This window comes from Lathamus discolor, chromosome 4, assembly GCF_037157495.1.
Source record: "Lathamus discolor isolate bLatDis1 chromosome 4, bLatDis1.hap1, whole genome shotgun sequence".
In the NCBI taxonomy this organism is placed as follows: domain Eukaryota; kingdom Metazoa; phylum Chordata; class Aves; order Psittaciformes; family Psittacidae; genus Lathamus; species Lathamus discolor.
Genome location: NC_088887.1, coordinates 63,477,850 through 63,499,037, shown reverse-complemented (window position 1 = coordinate 63,499,037; position 21,188 = coordinate 63,477,850). Strand labels below are relative to the sequence as shown.

General features: G+C 38.7%; 1 protein-coding gene across 3 annotated transcripts in view; it reads left to right on the top strand.

Annotated features, from left to right (window-relative positions):
- The window catches only part of UXS1 (UDP-glucuronate decarboxylase 1), a 65,975-nt gene that overhangs the window by 19,557 nt on the left and 25,230 nt on the right, over window positions 1-21,188 (top strand). Inside the window, exons 5-9 of one of the 3 annotated variants that reach the window (XM_065677801.1) lie at window positions 2,875-2,935; window positions 7,806-7,986; window positions 15,543-15,647; window positions 18,202-18,261; window positions 20,310-20,431. In XM_065677801.1, the coding sequence (XP_065533873.1) occupies window positions 2,875-2,935; window positions 7,806-7,986; window positions 15,543-15,647; window positions 18,202-18,261; window positions 20,310-20,431 (529 nt within the window). Of the gene's footprint in view, window positions 1-2,874; window positions 2,936-7,805; window positions 7,987-15,542; window positions 15,648-18,201; window positions 18,262-20,309; window positions 20,432-21,188 lie in introns of those variants that run through there. The other 2 variants (XM_065677803.1, XM_065677804.1) reach the window with 2 other exon arrangements.

The window sequence follows — 21,188 nt, the reverse complement described above, 5'->3', positions numbered from 1 at the left end:
AAAAAAAAAAAAAAAAGAGAAAAAACACATTGTGAATTCTGTGGGGTTTTTTTGTTTGTTGGTTTTAGGTTTTTTTGGGTTTTTTTTTTTTTTTTTCAATTGATTTGAATGATTCAGCGACCTGCCACGTGCAATTTATTGCAGTGAGAATACCAATCTGATTGTTCATCCCCTTATAAGCACATAAACTTCATGGATTGAACTAGGTGATGTATTTGCAACACAAACCAAATTGCAGACTGCATCACCCGTAGTAGTTGCATGTGATGCTGCCATACCGATTACAGCAGTCAAATTATAAAAACTTTATGTTCAAATGAAAGTTTTGATGTACTATCTGTTCAGTTGACTGACTTGATCTTTTTTGACAGGTCAGTATGTCTTCAGCATAAGTTGTTAGTAATTCGGGTTATTTCCTTCTGCCATTCACAAAGGACCTTGGTGGGAGGGTATCCTGAGTGGCTCTTTTTTTTTTTTTTATAGTTACTTTTTTTTCCAAATGAGCAATGAGTTGCTGGGTGGAACCACTAAGTTGAAACTTCTCCCAGGAGCCACCTAACTGCTCTTTTCTTTTTGAGTAGTGTTTGCACTGCATTGACAAGTCTTGCTTCAGGTATCTGTTAGTAAGGAGAAAGAATCAAAATATTTTTCTGCCTCTGTATGAGCCTGTCTGGGAATTATGCTTTCACAAAATGTAGGCTTTGGGCTCTTTTGGCCCATGTCAAAATACAGGCTCTTGTTGTTTTTATCTTTTCTTTTTTTTTTTTTTTTTCCCCAAATAGTGTAGGCATTTACCTGTGCTGGATCAACTGCATTGTAATTTTTGAATTTATATCTGAGTAAAGTGACAAAAAAATACCTACTCACTGTCAGGTGCCTGAAGGCTCATCCAGCTTGCAAAGCTTATTCTCCTGTGTCAATTTTTTTTTTTTTTACCTCATAAGCTGATAAAACCTGAAAGCAAGCCATCATTATGCTTTTGGGAAGCAAGAAAGACAAGGATTCCTTAATGCGAGTCTCATGACGAGAGTGGTTAACTGAAGCTGAAGTTGGGAAGTTTTTACTAATAATTTGCACAGCAAAAGCATTGTGGTGTAGTTGTCAAAGCAAGCATTAGGTCAAGATAAACTCAATGTTGTTGCCAGATGAACATTCAGCCACATCAGTTCCAGACTCCTACCCAAGCTCTAAGCTAGTACTGGCGTAATGGTAGGAACAAAAATGATGTCTCTTTGGCTGCAGTATAATACCATGCTGGGTTAATGTGACCTTAAAATAGTGGTCTTAAAAATGAAAAAGTCTGATTTTAGATAGACTTACCTTGCATTGAGTTATTTGGCACTTAATTTATTTTTTTTTTCTCCCATAACTCCATAAACACCATTATTGGTGGATTTGCCTTTCTGTCATTGGAAGATTGTTTGTTGCATGTCTGCATTACGCTTGCACACTGCTGTTTCTCATTGGTTTGCCTTAAGTCAAAGAAATAAGGGTTACCGTTAGAGACCCATGTAGCGATACAAGGCAAATGTAGGTAAATTCTTATTTCAGTCTTCCTACATGGGTAACATTAGGAGATCCTGCTGCCATATTTATCTTATCCAGGAAACTGAAAACAGCTTTTGCTGTGGGATTAAAAGTTGATACAAGTAGAGAAGCATTTGTGCTTTGCCTCTGAAGAATTCCTGTTGAGCCAGTAATGCAGGTTAGAAGCAGAGGAGGTGCTTCAAGGTCAGAAATGTAGGGGTCAGTTTTGTCAGTCTGAGTAAATCAAAAAATACATTTCAGTGTGAACTCTTGGCATGTATGCCTCCAGCATGCTGCATCCAATTGCATCTCTGGCATGTGGACTTACTGGAGAAGAGCAACCATAGTTTGATTTCTGTCCAGTGTCACACTGATATTTAGTTAAGAAAAACCTGAGCTACTAACTGATACTTAGTTAAGAAAAACCTGAGCTACTAAAGTATCACAAAGACTACAATGCTACATACTGAGGTAAAACTAAGTTCACACCTTTCACATCTTCCTTTGAAGGAGTTCGTTTCTGTACACAGAATGCATGCCAGTAGAGGGAGAAAGAAGTGATACAATTCCATATCCATGAAATCATCGAAGGTTCTCAGGATCAAGAGCTGCAGAGGGTACCTAAGATCCATGTATCACAATTTTATTTTAGGATGGTTTAGTCTCTAAGTTCCTGTAAAGAATAAAGTGCAAAAAAATTAAAGCAGAAGTAGCTTAAAGACTATCAAAACAATGGTAGTCTAGCTACTTCTAAGAAAATTAAGATTAGCTTTCATACTGAATAAGCTTTCTGGTAAAAGTTCTTGAATATCTTGAGAGTTTCTTCAACATTCTGATTGTAAACTTTCCAATTGCTGATTGCTGTGAAACTTTAGGAAGAATGTAAACTTGAATATTGTAAACTTCACATTGAAACGTTGGAAAATGTTTTAAGTCAATGTGGTAAGTCAACACAAGACGCTTTCTTTTCTAGTACTTTTAAGAAGGTGGTTTACTTTTTAAAACATTAAAAAAAAAAAAAAATAGTTCCAGTGACTTGTGATGCCATTCCTGCTCTCAGAATGTAGAAGTCAGTTGATCCATTCTAGAAAATCTGTTAAGCAGAAATATTAAAAGTACTTTTTGCAGATCAATTTTGATATTTCTTATGGAGCTTTTACTAAACATAGACACGTTCTCATGTTGGCCCAGATCCTTCTTTAGCAAAAAAGACTAAACATACCTGTAGCAGAACTTTAAGAATGGGAAGTTGTCCGATCAGATTTTCGTATTTCGAAGACAGATATGTGAAAGAAGCAGCAAGGCTGAAACTTACGTAGTTCTTCTTTGTCTTGAAATGTTCTATAGCTTCACCCAGAAATACCCACCGGTGAAATTTTTATCAGAAAAGGATCGTAAAAGAATCCTGGTAAGTTGGTATTTAAGGGTTGTTTTGGGGAAATAAAAAATAAAAGTCTGTGGAATGTAATCAGTCTTGTAGGATTAATTAAAGACATGAGTAAATAAATAAAGTAAATTGCCTTGGATATTGTATGTTGCACAGGGTTAAGAGTGGTGCTTCACTTAATCTGTGGTGGTGCTCTCAAACTCAGCATATGGATAATAGACTTGGCTCTGGTTTGGAGATTTGACGTGCCAATTAAGCTACTGCTCTCTGCTTGCAACATCTCAGGATTGTGTTGCCAAAAGGCCTTTGTGTGTGCTCCCAGATGGCTTAAACTTGCTGAGAAACTGGGAAACTTTTTAGGCACTTCCTGACCCAAAGCTTGGGCAAAATCAGGTCGTAAGGCTGTAGAACAGCAGCTGCTCTGCAGCCCTGTTAAGAAGGACCAGTTAATTAGACAGAGGAAGTGTTCATCTCTTATCTTCTTTGTTGTTTCTGGTATTTTGAAACTTCATAGGCATTTTGGGGTGGAAGAGGGCAGGTTAAGTCAGGACAAGTACTTATCCAAGGCATTCTTATATTCAGCAAATTGTGCTGTAACATCAGCTTTACAGTGTCTACAAACACTTTTGAAATCAGTTGTGTCCTACATTTTCCCTTGTTTCTGTCTGTCCTGGGGAAAATAAATAAGTCTCCCTAAATGTTGAAGAAGCAGAGAAAGTATAGCTACTTGAGACGTGCAAATATAGATTATGATCTTCTACCTCTGTAGTAGAAGGCGAAGACTGGGACAAATCGCTGCTAAAGTGCTTAACTTATCTGGTGTTCTTGTTTGCTTTGATTTCAAAATTTTGAAGAAAACCACTGAAAAGATGCAAATAAAACCAATTTTGTTTTTACTGCTTTATTAAACAGTAGTCTTTATTGCTATTGCAAAACTTCATAAAGAATGTGCTGTCGAATGAATTTAGTTCTGCAATGTTTTTCTGTTGTGACAGTCTGAAGGAGATAGACCTCCTGTTCCCTTGTTGAGTATGGAAGATATGCTGAGGAAAATATCAGAGAGAAGCTTAAGTCTAAAAATTCCTAAATTATGTGCTCAGGTGTGCAAGGGTAATCAAGTTACCTTAGTGTCATGTTTTCTGTGTAAGTGACAAGGTGCTTTCAAGTAAAGTATCTATGGAAGCTGTTAATAGGCTGTTGTTCTCTTAATACTGAGTTTTAGGCTTTGCCTCTGAAAAATACTGGATATTTTGTTGAAATCTATTGCTTCAACAGAGATGGCAAGTAGTTGGAGTAGGAGTATTTTCTGCTGACCTGTAGGTCTATAGGGTTTTTTGTGTCCATGTGTTTTGTAGAGTCTAAATTACTAAAAGGAAACCTGGCCAAAAGGATGAGGGAGTTGTTCAGTTGGTTCTTCTCTGTCATAGCTGGGGACTAGTTCAGTGTGAACTCAGATGAGCATTGACAAGCCTCCTGCCAATGTGGGCAAGTCATGATATGACAGTGTTGCTGTCATAATCCTACAGGAAATAACAATCCGTGTTCTTTTCAGTAGCTGAAGACAGTGTATAAAGAGCTCCTGTAGTAGACCTTGCATGACACTTGGAAATGTCTCAAGAACTGGCAAGCCAAGTGAACTTTGGTAGATAATTAACTTCATATTTTGTTGATATTGCATCTTTTCCTAGAATCCATTCTAAATTCTGGTATTTTTTCCTCTGTGTACAGTCTCCAGCTAAAACCCGGAGATACCCACAGCATTGACCTGACCAGAGACAGTTTTAGCAATTATTTTTTTACTATACTGCATCTGTTTTTAGATGACTGCTAGTAGTGGTGGTGTTTCAGCTGAGACTAGATACTCTGCCACTCTCATTCAGAAGAGCTCAGGTCTTCAGCCTGTTGTGTATGATTTCTCTATTTTCTCAGTTCTCTGAAGTGTCTAGGCCACAGGCTTTTGTATGCAAGAGAAGAAATTCTGTTAATATTATGGAAGATAGTGCAGATATTGGTTCAGTCTGTAGGTTTTTTTTTTTCCTGAATTCAATATGGTAGACAGGTAAAACCATAAAATTAAATATCTCCTTATTAGACAATAGATGTCTTGAATCTGACTGCAGACAGCAGAAATCAATCTATGTAATGAATACACAAACTTTTCAGTGCCTCTAGTGGAGGAAATAATCAGTAATCTTACTTGTGACTTCTAGTAGATGCTAAAGTTACCATGCATATTGGCACTACTAAGAAATGAAATATTTTTATTAGCAGTGTCTTATCAAAAAATGCCTAGTTAAACCTCAGGTGCTGGTGCTTCAATTCTGATATGAAAATGATTCATGTACAGTATATGATTTTGTAGATTAATATGTCGTTGTGATTTGCAGGAAGTCATTTAGAAATGAAGTATATTGACCTTGCTTTGAGTGATTACAGGAAGGTTATGCAGAGAGCTTCAGTGATAATCATCTTCTTTTAATGTAGCCTCAAGTAATGATAAAAACATAATTTACAGTTGTTTACTATTCCAGGGGAAATTCAGCTCCTTTTCCAAGTAGATCTTTATATAACACCTATGGAAGTGATATGTTAATAAAAGTAGATCTATCATAAAAACTATTTATGGATTTAAAGTAATTAGAAACTTCTTTCCAAACAAAATTGGTTTGTGCTTTTTTTTGCATTTTTTTGCTTGCATATAGCATAGGAGTGTGCTGTAAGCAGTGCTTGGTTTCATTTGGTGTTTTCCAAAAGGGAGATCAGGAAGAAGAAACTTTCTTACACTGCACCAAAGACGTATCGCAAGCATTGAGCTTCTCTTCTCTGGAATCTTAGAAATAGAAGTAGCAGCAAGATATTTCCTTGGGCCTCAGCTGAAGGAATAGGTTCAAAAACCTTTTGTCCTGGTTACCACAAAAAAGCAAAACCTTTGTGCCATTCGGCAAGGCTGCGGCTTGCTTCCAGGTCAGAATAAGCTTATGGTGGTAGGTTTTTCCATGCATGTTATTTTTCCCTTGGTAAGTGGTGGCACCTGGCAGAGGGCTGTTCTCCTTCAGTTACTGCTCTTCTTTCCTTGTTCACAGCATTCTGTCAGAAACCTGTTCTTCTCTCCTTTCTGTTCTAGGGTAGTAGGAGCCATGAAATTGTTTCTGTCTTTCAAAGAGGGTTCTCCTAAGTCCTCTCTCTCCTTCCGGTTTATCAAGGAACTGAATCACATACTGAATCTGCTACAAGGAAGCCCTGGCAAATCCAGAAGAATGCTAAATAGGCCAACTAAATGATTCTTTTATTAGCTGGTACTTACAATGTCTTTGACACAGTGGTGGCCCGGAATTTTTAATAAGAAAAGCAAGTGTGAGAATGCAAGATGTGGGCATTCAAGATTTACAGAAGAAAACAGATGTATTTTTCTCTTTTTTTTTTTTTTTTCCCCATTTTTTTGATAGCTTTCTCTTTGACTTTGTGTCTTTTCTAGGTTTGGTTGGTTTGGGTTTGTTGGTTTTTTGTTGGTGGGTTTTTGTTTGTTTGAGTTTTTTTAATAAATCTACTAATCTGACTTTTTTTCAGTAGTGGATGATGGAGGGGTGGACAGGATAAATGTTTAGGGTTTGGCTAGCCCAAAGTGCATCTTCAGGCATCCACATCCTTTTCAACACAGCACTTTGTCATTGTAGCACACCATCTATTCCTGCTTGACAATCATACCATGTCCTTTTGTTGCTTAGTTAGTTGTCACTGCATGTCACTGCAGTTGAAGAATGGAGATCAACTGCTGAATCACTTTTAAAATGTGAATTTGATCATGCAGTCACGTAATATAACTAATGCCACACAGGGCTTTTACAAGTCCATTTATCCTGAGAGTGGTGATCTGTCATGAGTGCGTTCTTGAAAACAGCTTGTGAAATGCAGAGAAAATAGTTGCTTCCGTGGGTATGTCTGGGTAGATATGTCACACAGCTTTCAGTTCTACTTACTTTGTTGACTGCTTCAATACAGAGTTAGTGATTTATGGGGTTTTTTTTTAGTTTGCTGTTAAAGTCTGAAGTGCAGAAAGGGAAAAACATAATGAAGGTCCTCGCTGCTTCTACATCTGCAATGGAACGAGTACAAGTTTTTAAATATTTCATTTCTGCTTATTTTTTTGCAGTAAAATATCCTAAAGCTCCAAGATAGGCAAATGCTAGATAGCAGAGCCAATGGTATAGAATCTTTTCAGTAGGAGAGGACCTACTATGATCATCTAGACCAACTGCCTGACCACTTCAGGCCAGAATGATGTGGGATATGGATGCATTAAAGCACAAAAAGAGGAATTTTGGTTTTAGCAGATATCTCAAATGAGAGGTCTTCAAAGAATATACTTCCTTTCATCTTTTTTCTGAAGGGTGAAAGAATTTGTAGCACTTGGAACAACCAATGTTCTTCCATTTAAACTGAATAAAAGCTGGATTTGACATGTCTGATATTATAAATCTTACATGAAAATAATGTGGCATTCTGTTGTCTTTTTTCTGAGAAATAAGAATTGCAGAAAATTTTCCTCTTACCTTCTTGGGTCTTTTTAGGCCTTGCTCCTGCATAAAAGGGCACAATCCAATTTGTAGGAAAAAAGGAAAATAATCTAATCCGAAAAAGAGAGATGGCTTTTTTTAGGTGAATGGTTAACTGAACTTCTAGCCGAGCAGTGATGAAACATGTCAAGCATGTCTCTTGAAATTTTAAATGCTGTAAATATCAGGGAAAAAAAAAATAAGCATGGAAATGGAGTTATTTCCCCTGGAGTAAGCAAAGATCTGAAAGCTACTGTTCTTCTGTCTTCATGTTTGTAGACTTTGTCTGGTGTTTCTGTAAAAAGAAAAAGAAATTTATACCAACTGTCCTAACGCAGATAACTGGAGGAGCAGGGTTTGTGGGTTCTCATCTTACTGACAAACTAATGATGGATGGCCATGAGGTTACAGTTGTGGACAACTTCTTTACGGGCAGGAAAAGAAATGTGGAGCACTGGATTGGTCATGAGAACTTCGAACTGATAAATCATGATGTTGTTGAGCCCCTGTACATTGAGGGTGAGTAGTCTCTGTTTGGTATCTGCACTTTATGGTGCTTTATCCTCTTAAGTATGTATGTCTATAAAGAAATGAAATTTATGCACTGACTTTGGAATTCATCTAATACCAATACACTTTGGGTTTTGTTAGCCTATTTTCTGTGACCAGTGTAGAGTGGGAGGTTCAGAGCACTTTTGTCTTTGAAATCAGCTCTTTTATGAGTGGACAGGAGGAAGAGAATCTTAAACTTCCTAATGTGAGTGGTTCTGAGAAGGCAAAATGGCAGTCAGTCTGTCCCATCCATTGTGCCATGTCCTTGTGTGCCTGCATGGGCTTATGCACACAGTCTTTGGTCTGGATATGTCATGAGCTGAGAAATTTAATTCAGGACTGCAACTGTGTGTGGTCAGTTGAGAAGAGACTAAGCTCTTTCAGAAGGCAAATCATCTCACTTTGCTTAGTTGCCTTAAGTGTCTTCTGTGAGAAACGTTGTTCCTACTTTAGGTACAGGCGTTGCCCAGCCTCTACAATAGGAAAATAGCAGCATTGAATATCCCCAGTTTTCAAAAAAAAAAAACAACCAAAAAAAAACCCCCAAAAACAAACCAAAAACCCCTCACACCAGACCAAGAACTCACACTATTATGCACAGATTGTAAGACAGCATAACATAGCTGCATGTGAAAGAGACGCATTTATAAACTTCTTTGGGAGTAGGTAAGTATATAGTGAATCAATAAAGATGTTACTCAAATTACACTGCAGTTCTGGTGGGTTTGCTCCATCCCTTTAAACTTTGTTGCAATGTAGGTGTTGGGTTTTTTAAACAAACAAAGTATCTGAGGTTGTGTTTTGGGGTGGTTTTTTTTGGTTTTTTTTTTTTTTCAATTCTTGCTGAATTCTAATAGGTGGAATTTCACAGGGAAAACCTCTAGCAATTGCATCTCTTGTATTATAGTGCTTGTGATGAATTGCTGACAACAGTACTGAAATAGTCCTGCAAACACATCCTCCTTCTCTGCCCTGACAGCGCACTGGTTCAGTTATTGAATGTTATTTTGCTTGAGACTTGTTCCTCCACTGACAGGATAATGGGGCTAGCATCTTATTAATTGCCTCCAGGTGCTGGTGGCTTATACCTCAGCCAGCGCATTTTGACAACTTTCCTGATCTTTCCCCTGTGTTACCTTCTTGCTGACTGATTACACTTGGGACCTTCTCAGGGAATTATCATCATTGCTTATTCTGTTGCCCAGTTATTAGGCACTAATGAATGGGAATTCTGACATCCTTCAGCTACCTCTCCCATGTTCCATGTAATTAGTACACCACTTCCCCGTTTTGTACTGACAACAGTTTATAACATGTTATTCAGTGGGTACTTTATTGAATGTCTTCTCATCCTCCAACAGTGTAAATTAAAGCTGGCACAGCTAAATGTTGAAACAAAATTAACTTTGATATACTAGTGTAGAAACATGATAAAACTTCATTTTGTTGCAGAGTTTATAGTCCAGCTGGGGGGAGTGGCAGAAATTAGGCAGTGAGACATAGTTATTGTAACAGATTAAGAAGTTGGCATATGCATCAATACTTTTTAGTCCCAGTTTCTCCTTTTTTACTTGTAAATATAAGTTGGAATCACTGTTAAGTCATGACAAAAGAAGGTTTGTATCTAAAGAATTCCTGTTTATTTGCTGTCCTATTTAAACAACGTCATATAAGGTTGTTTGACACTTAAATTCCAGAGAGAGTAATTGGTGCTTTAGTTGTGAGAGACTTCATTTCTGATTTAGAAAGAACAGTGCTTGCACTTTTGATATGGAAAGTGAGTTTAGTCTCAAGACATAGCTTTCACTAAATCTCTCTATGTATTTTTCTTTTTAGCTTCATGGTGATGCCTACGCACAATCTGCCTTGTCTGAGTCATTATCTTTGATCCATTACATGAAATGGCACTCAGCATTCTTGGGTCTTAATCTAGATTGGCCAGAGACAGTAATAAATCGCCTAAGCTTACATTTATTAGCCCTGTGATAACTGTAGTGAACTATAGTGCTGAATGACTTTCTCCTCCACCACCAGGATTTCCTTTCCTTCAGCATTTGTAGATGATGTCAGTAGAAAATGCACAGGAATGTAGCTTTCACTTAAGTTTTTTCAAGTGGAAAAACAAAGGTCCAGAACTCTTTAATGGAATGAAAGTAATTCAGGAGTCTTGAAAGACAGAAAATGGGGGGGGGGGGGGGGGGGGAATAGTTTGCATAGTAGTTGTATTAACCCTATTAAACCGAGTGGTGTGTAAAAGAATCTTTTATTACTCTATATTATCAATGCTAAAGTATAGAAATCCAGCTTGCCTTATTTTTGGCCCCGTTCTGTACATTCAAGATTACAAGCTCCTTAAGATGGTTATTTCAGAACACTGTCTCATGTTCCTCCAAACCATAGTATAAAGACACAAAGATGCTAGTTAGAGAACAAATGAGAATGAATACTTGATCTGGTGTTACTGTGATTTACTCCACTTCAGGGTAATAGATGTGATTGCAACTGAATTATAAAGCCACCAAATTATGAATTTCTATTGTGAAATATGTTTATGCTTGAATATGTGTGGGTATTAAAAAAAACTAAAACAACAACAAAAAAACCCACAAGCAAAACCCAAAACCACCACCCCCCCCCCCCCCCCGAAAAAAACTTTTTTTGTGGGTTTTTTTTTTTTCCCCCGACTCCTTTAACAAATTTGAAACAAACCCAGGCCTGAAGATGCCACAGGTTTCCAATGAACAGATGAAGCAGTTGGCTCAGTTGAACTAAGTTTATTTTCCTAATCAAACGCACAGGAAGTTCTGAATACTTTTGTCATTGTATAAAAAATGTAGTTTAAAGATTTTCTTCTCTTGGAAAGATGTTCATTGTAGTCCTCAAGAAATACGCTTTTAGACATAAGGCTTCACTCTAGAGATTATCCTTTTTCTTTCCAATTTAATTAGATCACACTGTCCACTTTGGTTTTGAACCAAAGGAGCACAGTTGCAGGAGATTTGTTGATGGCCTCCAATGTTTCACTTCTTAAAACAGGAGCTCTTGGTAAAATATCAGTACAGTATTTCTAAACCTGCAGTCAGTGGCAGCTGAAGGCAAAATAGGTAACTTCTTTTTGTAAAGAACAGTTCCATTCTCATGCTCAAAGACTGACTTGTTAAAACAAAAGCAAGTACGCTGCTGAACTAATGTAACATGATGTGAAAGAAGAAGTGTTTATAAGTAGTAAGTAAGGTTGACTCTTCCATCACTTATGTCCTGAGATTAATTGTAATAATTGATGTGAAGATCAATCAAAGCTTTTTGGTTCTGGTCTTAGTTTTTGTTTTTCTTTATTAATATTAGAAATATTAGTCCAGTTTCTGGCAAGGCATTCCTTAAATGGCGGCTCTATTTCCAGTGGCTGTTGTGAATGCAAAGGTAGTTTAGGGTTTCCTGACTTTCACTGAAAAGCTTACGAAATGGTAGAATAAAGACATATTTTGCAAATTGAGAGAAGTACTGTGAGCATGCGGCATACATAGTCACAAGGAGATGGGCTTTCAGAGGTTTCAGAAGGTATGAAGTTGTTAGTAACAGGCATATAGGTATATGAAATAACATTATTTATAGAACTTTTCATAGATCATTGGCTTGACTGGTACTGACAACGCTTTTTTTTCCTCAAGGATTTTGTTGGGTTTGGGTCTGAGTTGCCTTTAAGGCTAAAACCAACAGTCTGGCAAAATTGGACCAAAGAATAGGCTGTAGCCTTCTTGTGTATAACAGCCTTGCAGAAGTCAAAATTATAACATTTTAGTAAACACTGTTTTACAGTATCACGGAATTGTTCAGCCTCCAAGTAATTTCACAGGTAACTTAAGGCACATACAAATACAGCTTCTAATATTTTATGTGAGTGCCTTCAGTACATTGTTTCTTTTGCTTCAGTACTTCCATCCCAGATTTTTATCCCCCTAGTCTTCATTCCCTCTGCCAGATACTTAATACATTCAACTTGAAGGATTTAAACTGTACGTTTAAGCAAAGTCATGGCAAGGCAGAAGATATGCTACTTAATTTTGGTTTTCTGGAGCCAAGTGCAGTGGTGCCTAGGTCTCTGCTGAAGCTCTTCAAAATCGCTCCAGTACAATCAATATGGTAAACCTTCATAATTTTTTTCTAGTTTGCCTTAAGTTACAGGCAACACTTTTAACATAAGGAAATTAATTTGGATTTGTAGTCTTTTTTTTTTTTTTTTTTTAGCTCAGTGCAATAGAAATGTCTCGCTTCACCTTCTCTGGCCTGACGTACAGTAATGGAATTGGCATAGCTATTTGTCACAAGAAAAGTCCATATTTTTAAGCTGCAGAAACTTCTTTGTATGCTTCTGATCAAAGCTTTTCTGCTTGGTACTTCCTGACTAACAAGTACAATGATGGATGCAGGTGCTTAGTGGACTTAGTGACCCGTTTAGTCTTTTGTGATACCATGACACATGTTAAAGGAAGGAATTGAAGGTGAAGGCCATTTCTTCACAGAAAGGAATGCAATTTCCTGTTGTAGGAAAGGTGATAGACTCTGCCCTTATTATTCACTTAGGAAGCGTACAGAACCCATGCAGTGATATAGTTGAAAATCAGAGATGAATGACATGAAGGAAGATAGTTTTATTGCAGTGTTTTGTAAAAGTGAGGTGTTACATTGAACATATTTGTTTAGCATTACGGAAAACACAAAACCTAACATTTGTGTCTGGATTTGGGTATTACACATTCCATTACAGGGATTTTTGGTTTTGGGGGTTTTTGTTTGATTGGGGTTTTTTTTAGCTTTTCACATAGAAAAGGGTACAACTGACAAATTCTAGTTGCTCTTGATTCTGCAATATGTTACTAAAACTTTATGTTGATGATAGATTTCCTGATGGCTTGAATGCTCATGCCACGTCTGTGCTATTTTGAAATTAATTACTTTTCTTCTTTCAGCAAAATTGTAACCTGAAAAAATTATTTCATATTTATTCTATCACTAGTCTGCCATCCTGTGCTTGATAAACTACTTGCTGTTGCATTCACAGTGGCTTACAAAGTTCTAGCCCCTGATGTGCATTACATACAGAACTTGCAGAATTTTATTATCATTTTGTTCTTTTCTGGTCCTTACCTATCTACTTTGCACAACCTTTTGCACAGTTATTTTCAACTAATTGCACACAAGGTTGTCAGCCAGACAAGGTAGATGGCTTTGTCTGGCATGTCTGGTGTGTCTGGTTGGCCTGCTGAAATCTTGAGACAAAAAAAAAAAGGCATTTTTAGACCTTACAGTTAAAGGAGGGAAGATGGAAGGAGAAGTAATTGTACTTCCCTTGACATCTTCAGCTTGACGGCTCAAATGTGACCAGTCTGGGGTAGAAACTTGTCTTTCCACCCTTCTGAAATGTCCGGTGTTCTCTAAATATTTTGGAAAGCTGGTGATGGTTTTAGTTGGTCTAAGGCTTGATACCCGAAAGATTTCTGCCTGGGCAAGAGGGAAGGTCCTGGAGCAGCCTGGCTCCCTGTCCATTTGACCCAGAAGATGTCCATCTGACACTTGACGAACACCTCATCTTCTGTCTATCTGATAGTTCTGCTCTGGCTGAACCTTTTATCACAGGGGTCCATTTTTTGCCTTTGCGCATATGAGAAAAAGTACATTGAAGCAAACCACAAAGGCAAGACTGTAGTTCTTGCTACAGGCAAGGAAAACCACATTCTTCACCCAGCTCTTTCTCTTGGCTTCATTTAAAAGCAATTGCCGGGTGATAAACAAAAGGAGGAAGAGGGACTAGGAGGAGAGTGCTTTCTGTTTGTGTTTTTGCTTTCCTTTTTTGTTTTTGTTTTTTTTTTTTTTTGAGGACTCTTCATTATACTTGGCTCCTTATTTAAAAAAAATAAATTTGAAGGTCATAAGGAGCCTTTGGTGTTTTGTGTTTTGTTGGCCTTTGTTTCTAGCTAACAATTATACCACCACTTAAATAAACACAGGCCTAACTATTCAATAAAAAGGAAAGAGTTTTTGTGCGTATGCCATGTGCCATTAGGGGAGCTGCTTCTATAGGAGCTGCTGTGTGTAAAATTCAGCAGATACTTAAAACCCAACAAAAAACAAGTGCATGGAAGAGGGAGGAAGGAAAGCGTTCACTTTGTTTTGACAGACTAGGTTTGGGCAACAAATTACTGGCAGACCACAATGCTTTTGAAGTGACATTTTTCACTCTGCAAAAATTGCACCGCAGCTTGTTGAAAATGAGATTTAGAAAGGGTTTTGAAGGAGTAGGTAGAAAGAAACAGCATAAAGCTCAGGTCAGAGTTCAACTCTGAGTTGGCTGCAGGTGACTTCAGCTATTGCTTTGTTCATTTTTCTGAGCCACTGTGCTTAAATTGCCTGTTACCTGCAAGTAGCAGTCAGCAGCTTCTCTGAATGTTTCTTTTATCAGCTTCCAGTCTACCCCTTTGCTTTGACTTCATGACAGTATCATGCGATGAGAAGGAGCCTCTCATGTTCAGAGGCGTAACATGAGGCAGTCAGGGCTTATCTGTAAGAGGCATGTCAAAGTTCAATAGCCAAATTAAACTGTACGCCGTGCTGTGTCTTTGCGTTATTGCCCCAACGCAAGAAATCCTATCAAATAATGTGTTAAATTTTATTCACTGCTTAAGTCTACAGTGTCAACAGTGACCTAAGTAAGGAGAAATTGTTACATGTCACACACAATAATTAACTATCTTCATGTTGCAGACAAAATCCTAGAAGTTTCAGTTGCATTAGCAATGCAGGCAGGGCTTTGGATCGAGCCTGAGCTGGGAGCTCACTTCCTCCAGCACTTGCTTTGTGAGGCTGTCACAACACCCAACAGCGGGCTGTTATTGCTGTCATTTGCAACTGCTTGTTACTTAAGAAACACCTCAGAAGATAGTTTAAAATGTTTGAGTGTACCATTTGAACAATGGTGTCCTGTTCTAGGTCAAGACAGCCTTATGCCATGCAGTATTGTTTTCCCTCAGAATAGCAGCTAGCCTTGACTTCTCCAAGTTCTTTCAGGTTTTGGTGCCAAGTCTTTTTAAAAAAACAAACTTCCTTTTGTAGCACAAAGAAGGAATTTCCCTTTCTTCCATCCTGTAATTCTAATTCTTACCTTTTCACTGATTTTCTTGGGTTGACCTTGGTGCAGGGGATTTGTTCTTTCTTAAGCATCGCACTCTTTCATTGGATCTTAAGTGTAAATTTTTTTGGCATTTGCTTATGCATGGTTTGGGGTTCATCTGGTGGGTTATTTTTTTGTTTGGTTGGTTTTTGTTTGTTTGTTTTTGTTTGGGATTTTTTTTTAGTAGTTCTTGCTAACTTTGATTCATGTTACATCCATAAGTAGCAATACAGGAAGTTCTGAGTTCTGATGCTAGGAAATGCAGAAGGAAGTAGTTGTTTCTCGATCATAATACTTTCTCAGTTAATATATTACATGGGGAAATAATAACGCTTTCTTCCCCCCTGGTTTTCTGTAGTGGACCAGATCTATCATCTAGCGTCTCCTGCTTCTCCTCCAAATTACATGTATAATCCTATAAAAACATTGAAGACCAACACTATCGGAACATTAAACATGTTGGGTAAGTAAAAGTCTTTTTTTTCATACTTAACTTGGTTAGAAATATAAGGCAGGGGGTGTCCCTCTTTGTAGACTTTTGTACTTCTTTAAATATATCTACAGATGAACTCTGACAACATGCAAGCTTGGCTGTCAAAGAAAAAGAACTTCATGCCCATAACTTGGCTATGGAGTGTGCTGTAATTATAGAAGTCATAGGAACAAGTAAAAGCATGGGATTTTTATAGCAAAGTTGTGTTCATGACAGCACTTCTCACTTCGGTAAAGTGGAACATTCCCACATGTACCATGAGTGACTCTTTCTGACCATCACAGCAAACATTGAATTAGGTCAAACATCATTGGCTCTGTAAACTGAACATCAGGAGTGCTGTACCCTCTTGCTTATGCCTTGGCTAGCAAATTCTGCAAGAATGTTTAATGTTTGGCTTTGTGCTAGATAAATTCAAGGCAGCATTTTCAGCTTTGTCTGTTGGTTTGAATGCTAGGGATCGGCCTATGAAAAGAACTTCTCAGGTCTTCACGACTCTTTTTCTCCTATCTTTGATCCATTTGGCATATCCTGAAACTTGAACTGGCTGTCAGTGATCTTAAGAGTTGTTATGAGGCAAAAAAATGCCTAGACATTAGGTCAGCTGAGTTTGAGTGGTACTCTACTGAGTACAATTCAGAGAATTAAGTGAGTTAGAAGCTATTGAGGTACCAGACAGTTGTACAGCATAGGTGAGTGTCCTGGGTTCAGCAGTAGCAGGCATTTTTTCTCCTCCTTAGTATCTGGTGCAGTGCTGTGGTTTTGACTTTTGGCCTGGGAACAGAGCAGGTAACACCGATGTTCTTAGTTGTTGCCCAAATGTTTGGTCTGGTCAAGGACTTTGTGAGCCTCATGCTCTGCCAGGGAGGAGGGGAAGCTGGGAGGAAGCAGAGACAGGACACCTGACCCAAACTAGCCAAAGAGGTATTCCATACCACAGCACGTCATGCCCAGGGAGGTAACTGGCAGTTACCCAGAAGGGTGAGTTCATTGCGGGGTTGGACTTGGTATCGGTCAGTGCTCGGTCGGGTGGTGTGGGGCGAGTTATCAGTTGGCTGGTAGTGAGAAGCTGTCGTAAAGGAGAACAGAACTGATGCTGATGACCGGAGAGGAGCAGGCACCGCAGGGGAGGCTGCTGCCACAGATGTGGCCTGCTCTGAGCCAGGAGCAGGACGGTGGCCATGGAAGTCGGAATCCGCTAAGGAGTGTGTAACAGCTCACCTGCCGAATCAACTAGCCCTGAAAATGGATGGCGCTGGAGCGTCGGGCCAGTACCCAGCTGTCGCCGGCGGCATGAGGCCCCACGTTCAAGAGTGCGAGGGCCGGGGGACTAGGCCACGATGAGTAGGAGGGCCGCTGCGGTGCACCTCGAAGCCTGGGGCGCGGGCCCGGGTGGAGCAGCCGCAGGTGCAGATCTTGGTGTTAGTAGCAAATATTCAAAGAAGAGCTTTGAAGGCTGAAGTGGAGCAGGGTTCCATGTGAACAGCAGTTGAACATGGGTCTGTCGGTCCTAAGTGATAGGTGATAGCCGTTCCGAAAGGGCGGGTGATGGCCTCCGTTGCCCTCAGCCGATTGAAAGGGACTCAGGTTCAGATCCCCGAATCTGGAGTGGCGGAGACGGGCGCCGCGAGGTGCCCAGTGCGGTGACACAACCGATCCCGGAGACCCCGGGGAGAGTTCCCTTTCCTTTGGGAAGGGCATGGGCACTCTTCTGGGTGGGGCTCGTTTCGGCGGGTGGTATCGTATTCTCTTCCCTTGCTGTTTCCCTTATCAATATTATCATTGGTGGCAGCAGCAGTGGTTTGTGTTATACCTTAGTTACTGGGCTGTTCTTATCTCAGCCCGTGGGAGTTACATTTTCTCGATTATCCTCCCCATCCCTCTGGGAGCCGGGGGGCGGGGGGCGGGGAGGGAAGGAAAGAAAGAAGGAGGAAGGGGGGGAGTGAGTAAACGAGCTGCGTGGCTGGGTTTAAACCATGACAGTGAGAGATTTCTTTGGTTGGCCATGCCAACTCGAAGGCCAGAAATGGAGTGCAGAATAATCTTGAGTAATGGGTAGGATTATCCAGGCAGTTTAAAGGGGCATAAGAAAGGGAAAATGATCGATTTTTGTCCTGTAACGTGTTATTCTCTATCATTTTCTTTATGTAGCGTATCTTTAAGTGTTGGTTATTATAATATATTGTAGTGGGTTTAAGATCCTGATTTCCTAACTGGAATGATTTATGCTTCCTTGGCCTTTTATTTAGGGTGTAATATATTAAGTCCTTGGATCTTGCTTCACTGTAACTTAGTCCCAGAAGTAAACACATCTCATTCTGGGAGCTGCTCTGCTGTTTCTCAAGTTTCCTAGCTTTGGAGTGGGAGCTATGGATGTGATTTACAGATAGATTTATCTAGTGAGATAAATTAAATTATTTTTAAAAATACGTAAAATAGAATTGCACTAAAGCAGTTAACATGACTGAAAAATTCCTACACTTGTTCTAATTATGTTGTTCTTTCCCTGGTGCCCAAAATTTAGGGTTAGCTAAACGTGTTGGAGCACGGCTGCTGCTGGCCTCTACATCAGAGGTATATGGAGGTAAGAAGGATAAAAGGGTGTTTAGAGCTCTTGAAATGTGACTGTGTGAAAGGGTATTTATAAACCATTTGTCAGATGATAGAATGATGAATTTTCATCACTGTCTTAGCCTGATTTCTTTATCAGGTGTACTTCTGATAGTTTAAAATGTAGACATTAGTACTTGCATTAAATCTCTAGTCAGAGTGGTGGAAGTAGACCTGGACTGTTGTATATAACTTTCCTATGTCTTTCTTTGTTTTTTCTAAAGGGCTTGTGGGGGATTTTGAGTGTTGAACTCTTAATTAAAATCAGGATGCCATAATTAAAACCTGTGAAGAAAGAGAATTTCATTAGCAAATCTGCATCTCTCTTTCCATTCATTTATGATCTGTATTGTTATGATTTAGCAATCACTCTGGTGTGTGAAGAGATAAGGACATAACCTCCAAGCCAAGAAAATAGTGATTGTGCATGCAGGCTCTTGTAGTGTCTTTTAAAATGTAATATTCAGCAATACTACCATATCTTTACATCTTTTACTGTTAGTAAAAAGTGAAGTAGTGAGAAAATGACTGACAGAACTGCTAGCTGGGTGCAGGAAGAATCTGAAGTACTTCCTTGGGGTGTGTAACAGACCATGTGCCTACTAGAGAAACTTCCTGCTGTTGTGAACTCTTGCCTAATTGATAACAGCAGTGTTGCAAGATTAATGGAGGTATGCAGGCAGAGTCCACCAGCTCAGCATCAGTAGTTGCAAGAGTCTAGTCTTTAAACAGCATCCAAGCAAACAAAAAAATACTGATCTTCGTAACAAAGCAGAAAGCTTTGTGAGGAGAAAGTGGGGAAGGGCAGAGAACATACCTCAAGGAATGTATTTTTGGTGGATTAACTTCAGTCAAGAAGATTGAAAGCAAATACCCAAGCAAGAGATCTCCAAGATGAGCAGCCAACCAAATAAGCAGCTTGAGCCTGTGCAGCATTCCTACTGCCTTCTTTGCCTTTGATTATCTATAGTCAGCCTCCACAGAATAAAATGGTATACCCAAGGACTCTTCTGTGTGCGAACTCCATTCTGGAACAGGGGACCAACAGGCAAAAAAAGAGCTTGAGTTCTAGAATCTTGTTGCTCTGCTGCAATCTGTCTGCTGAATTGGAAACCTGGAAATTTCCATTATCAGGCTTTATTGTGTCAATAAATCCAGTGTAGCAGGGCAAGTCTACTTACATTATACTCTGACTAAAAGGGCAAAGTAATTTTGCTGAGAAATGAAGGACAGAAAATAGAGTCAAAATATATGTTAGCTGTTTCCACAGGAGTTCTCAAAGCAATGTTGTATAGAGAGTTTCCAAGTGCTTCGTAGAGCTGCCTTTGCCAGAAAGGAGACAGAAACTGAAGTGGCTTCCAGATTACAACACCTTTTGGGGCCCTGTTAAGAATGTTATATGCTTTTATAATCACATAAAACTTCTCTGCGTTTACCATTGCTCTGTGTCTCTCAGCCAAAATTCATCTGTAATCATGTCTCTAAGCAGCATATGCTTAGCATAAACCAGAAGAAATATAGCAAGTACATTGTGGTACATTGCTTTATTCTTTAAGAAATGCAGTACTTCTTTTTTTTTCCATTTTTCTTTCCTTGTTTCTTGTTTTATAAAACTTGAAAATGCTTTACAGTTTTTTCCAAATACAGTAAAAAATGCTGCCTACATAACCTGTAATATTTCTTCTGGATTACATTAGATAAGAGTCATATTTGTGTCCTTGAAATTGTCTGGTTTTGCAGGGGAGTTGAATTTAATCATCTGTTCACACACTCTTTTGGGGAAAGCAGATGATGGCTGTTGTTTGCTTGTATTCAGTTATCTTGCTTGCCACATCTTCTTTAAGTGTCACTTTCGCTTCCAGTGGCTATGCTTTAAAGGATGGTGTTGAAACATACTGTTTTTTAAATACATAGTTCAGAGAGAAGCTGTTGAATTATATGGCACTGATGATCTACTGGAAGATTATATATAGTCATCTTTTTGCTATAAGGTCATTTAAGGTGTTCTACTTTTTCCCATAGATCCTGAAGTTCACCCTCAAAATGAGGATTACTGGGGCCATGTGAATCCAATAGGTCCAAGAGCCTGCTATGATGAAGGAAAGAGGGTTGCAGAGACGATGTGCTATGCATACATGAAGCAGGTATTAAACTTGCATGAGATTCAGTGGATTTTCTGTAGTTAATGAAGGCTAAATGTATGGTAAAACTGGAATATGTGCATTTTAGGTCTAAGAGGGAAAATGAGCATGTCTTGAGTAGGAGCACTCATACTGTAGTTGCAAAATCTGTTTTCTTTAATGCAAAAGTTTTATAGCGTCCATCTGTTGTGTTTTTTTCAGATGAGAAGTGTTCTACAAGAAAATGTGCTTTAGTCTTCTTATTAGATGTGTCTTTCAGTATCATAAATAGTTTTTAGACAGGTTAAACTGAGGTGACTTTCCTAATTTTGGGAGCTAGAGAAGGGTTGTTTCAGGTTGAACCTGTGCTAAGAAGGGCTTTGCTGAATAGGGCTATTACTGATAAATGCAGAATGCTTAATGGCATAATTGAAACCAGAATATACAGGTAACAATTAAGAACTTCTTCAGTGAGTACCTATATAAGAGCAAAATATTTTAAATCACCTTAGAAATGTTTTTAAATTGTGTAAGGATAAATACAGACCTTAATAGAAGATATGAATACTTAGCTATATAATGCACTTTTTCAGACAAGTACAGTAACCTAAGGTAGAAATACAATTTAAAATATTTGTGAAATTATACATGCCAGTTTCTCTGGGTTTCATAAATAACAAGTAGAATCTCATCACTAATTAACCCAGCATCCACTCTTTACCTGTATGTCAGTCTTACTTCATTGCTGTCTCTGTGTCACACTAAAGAAAGTCATATCACT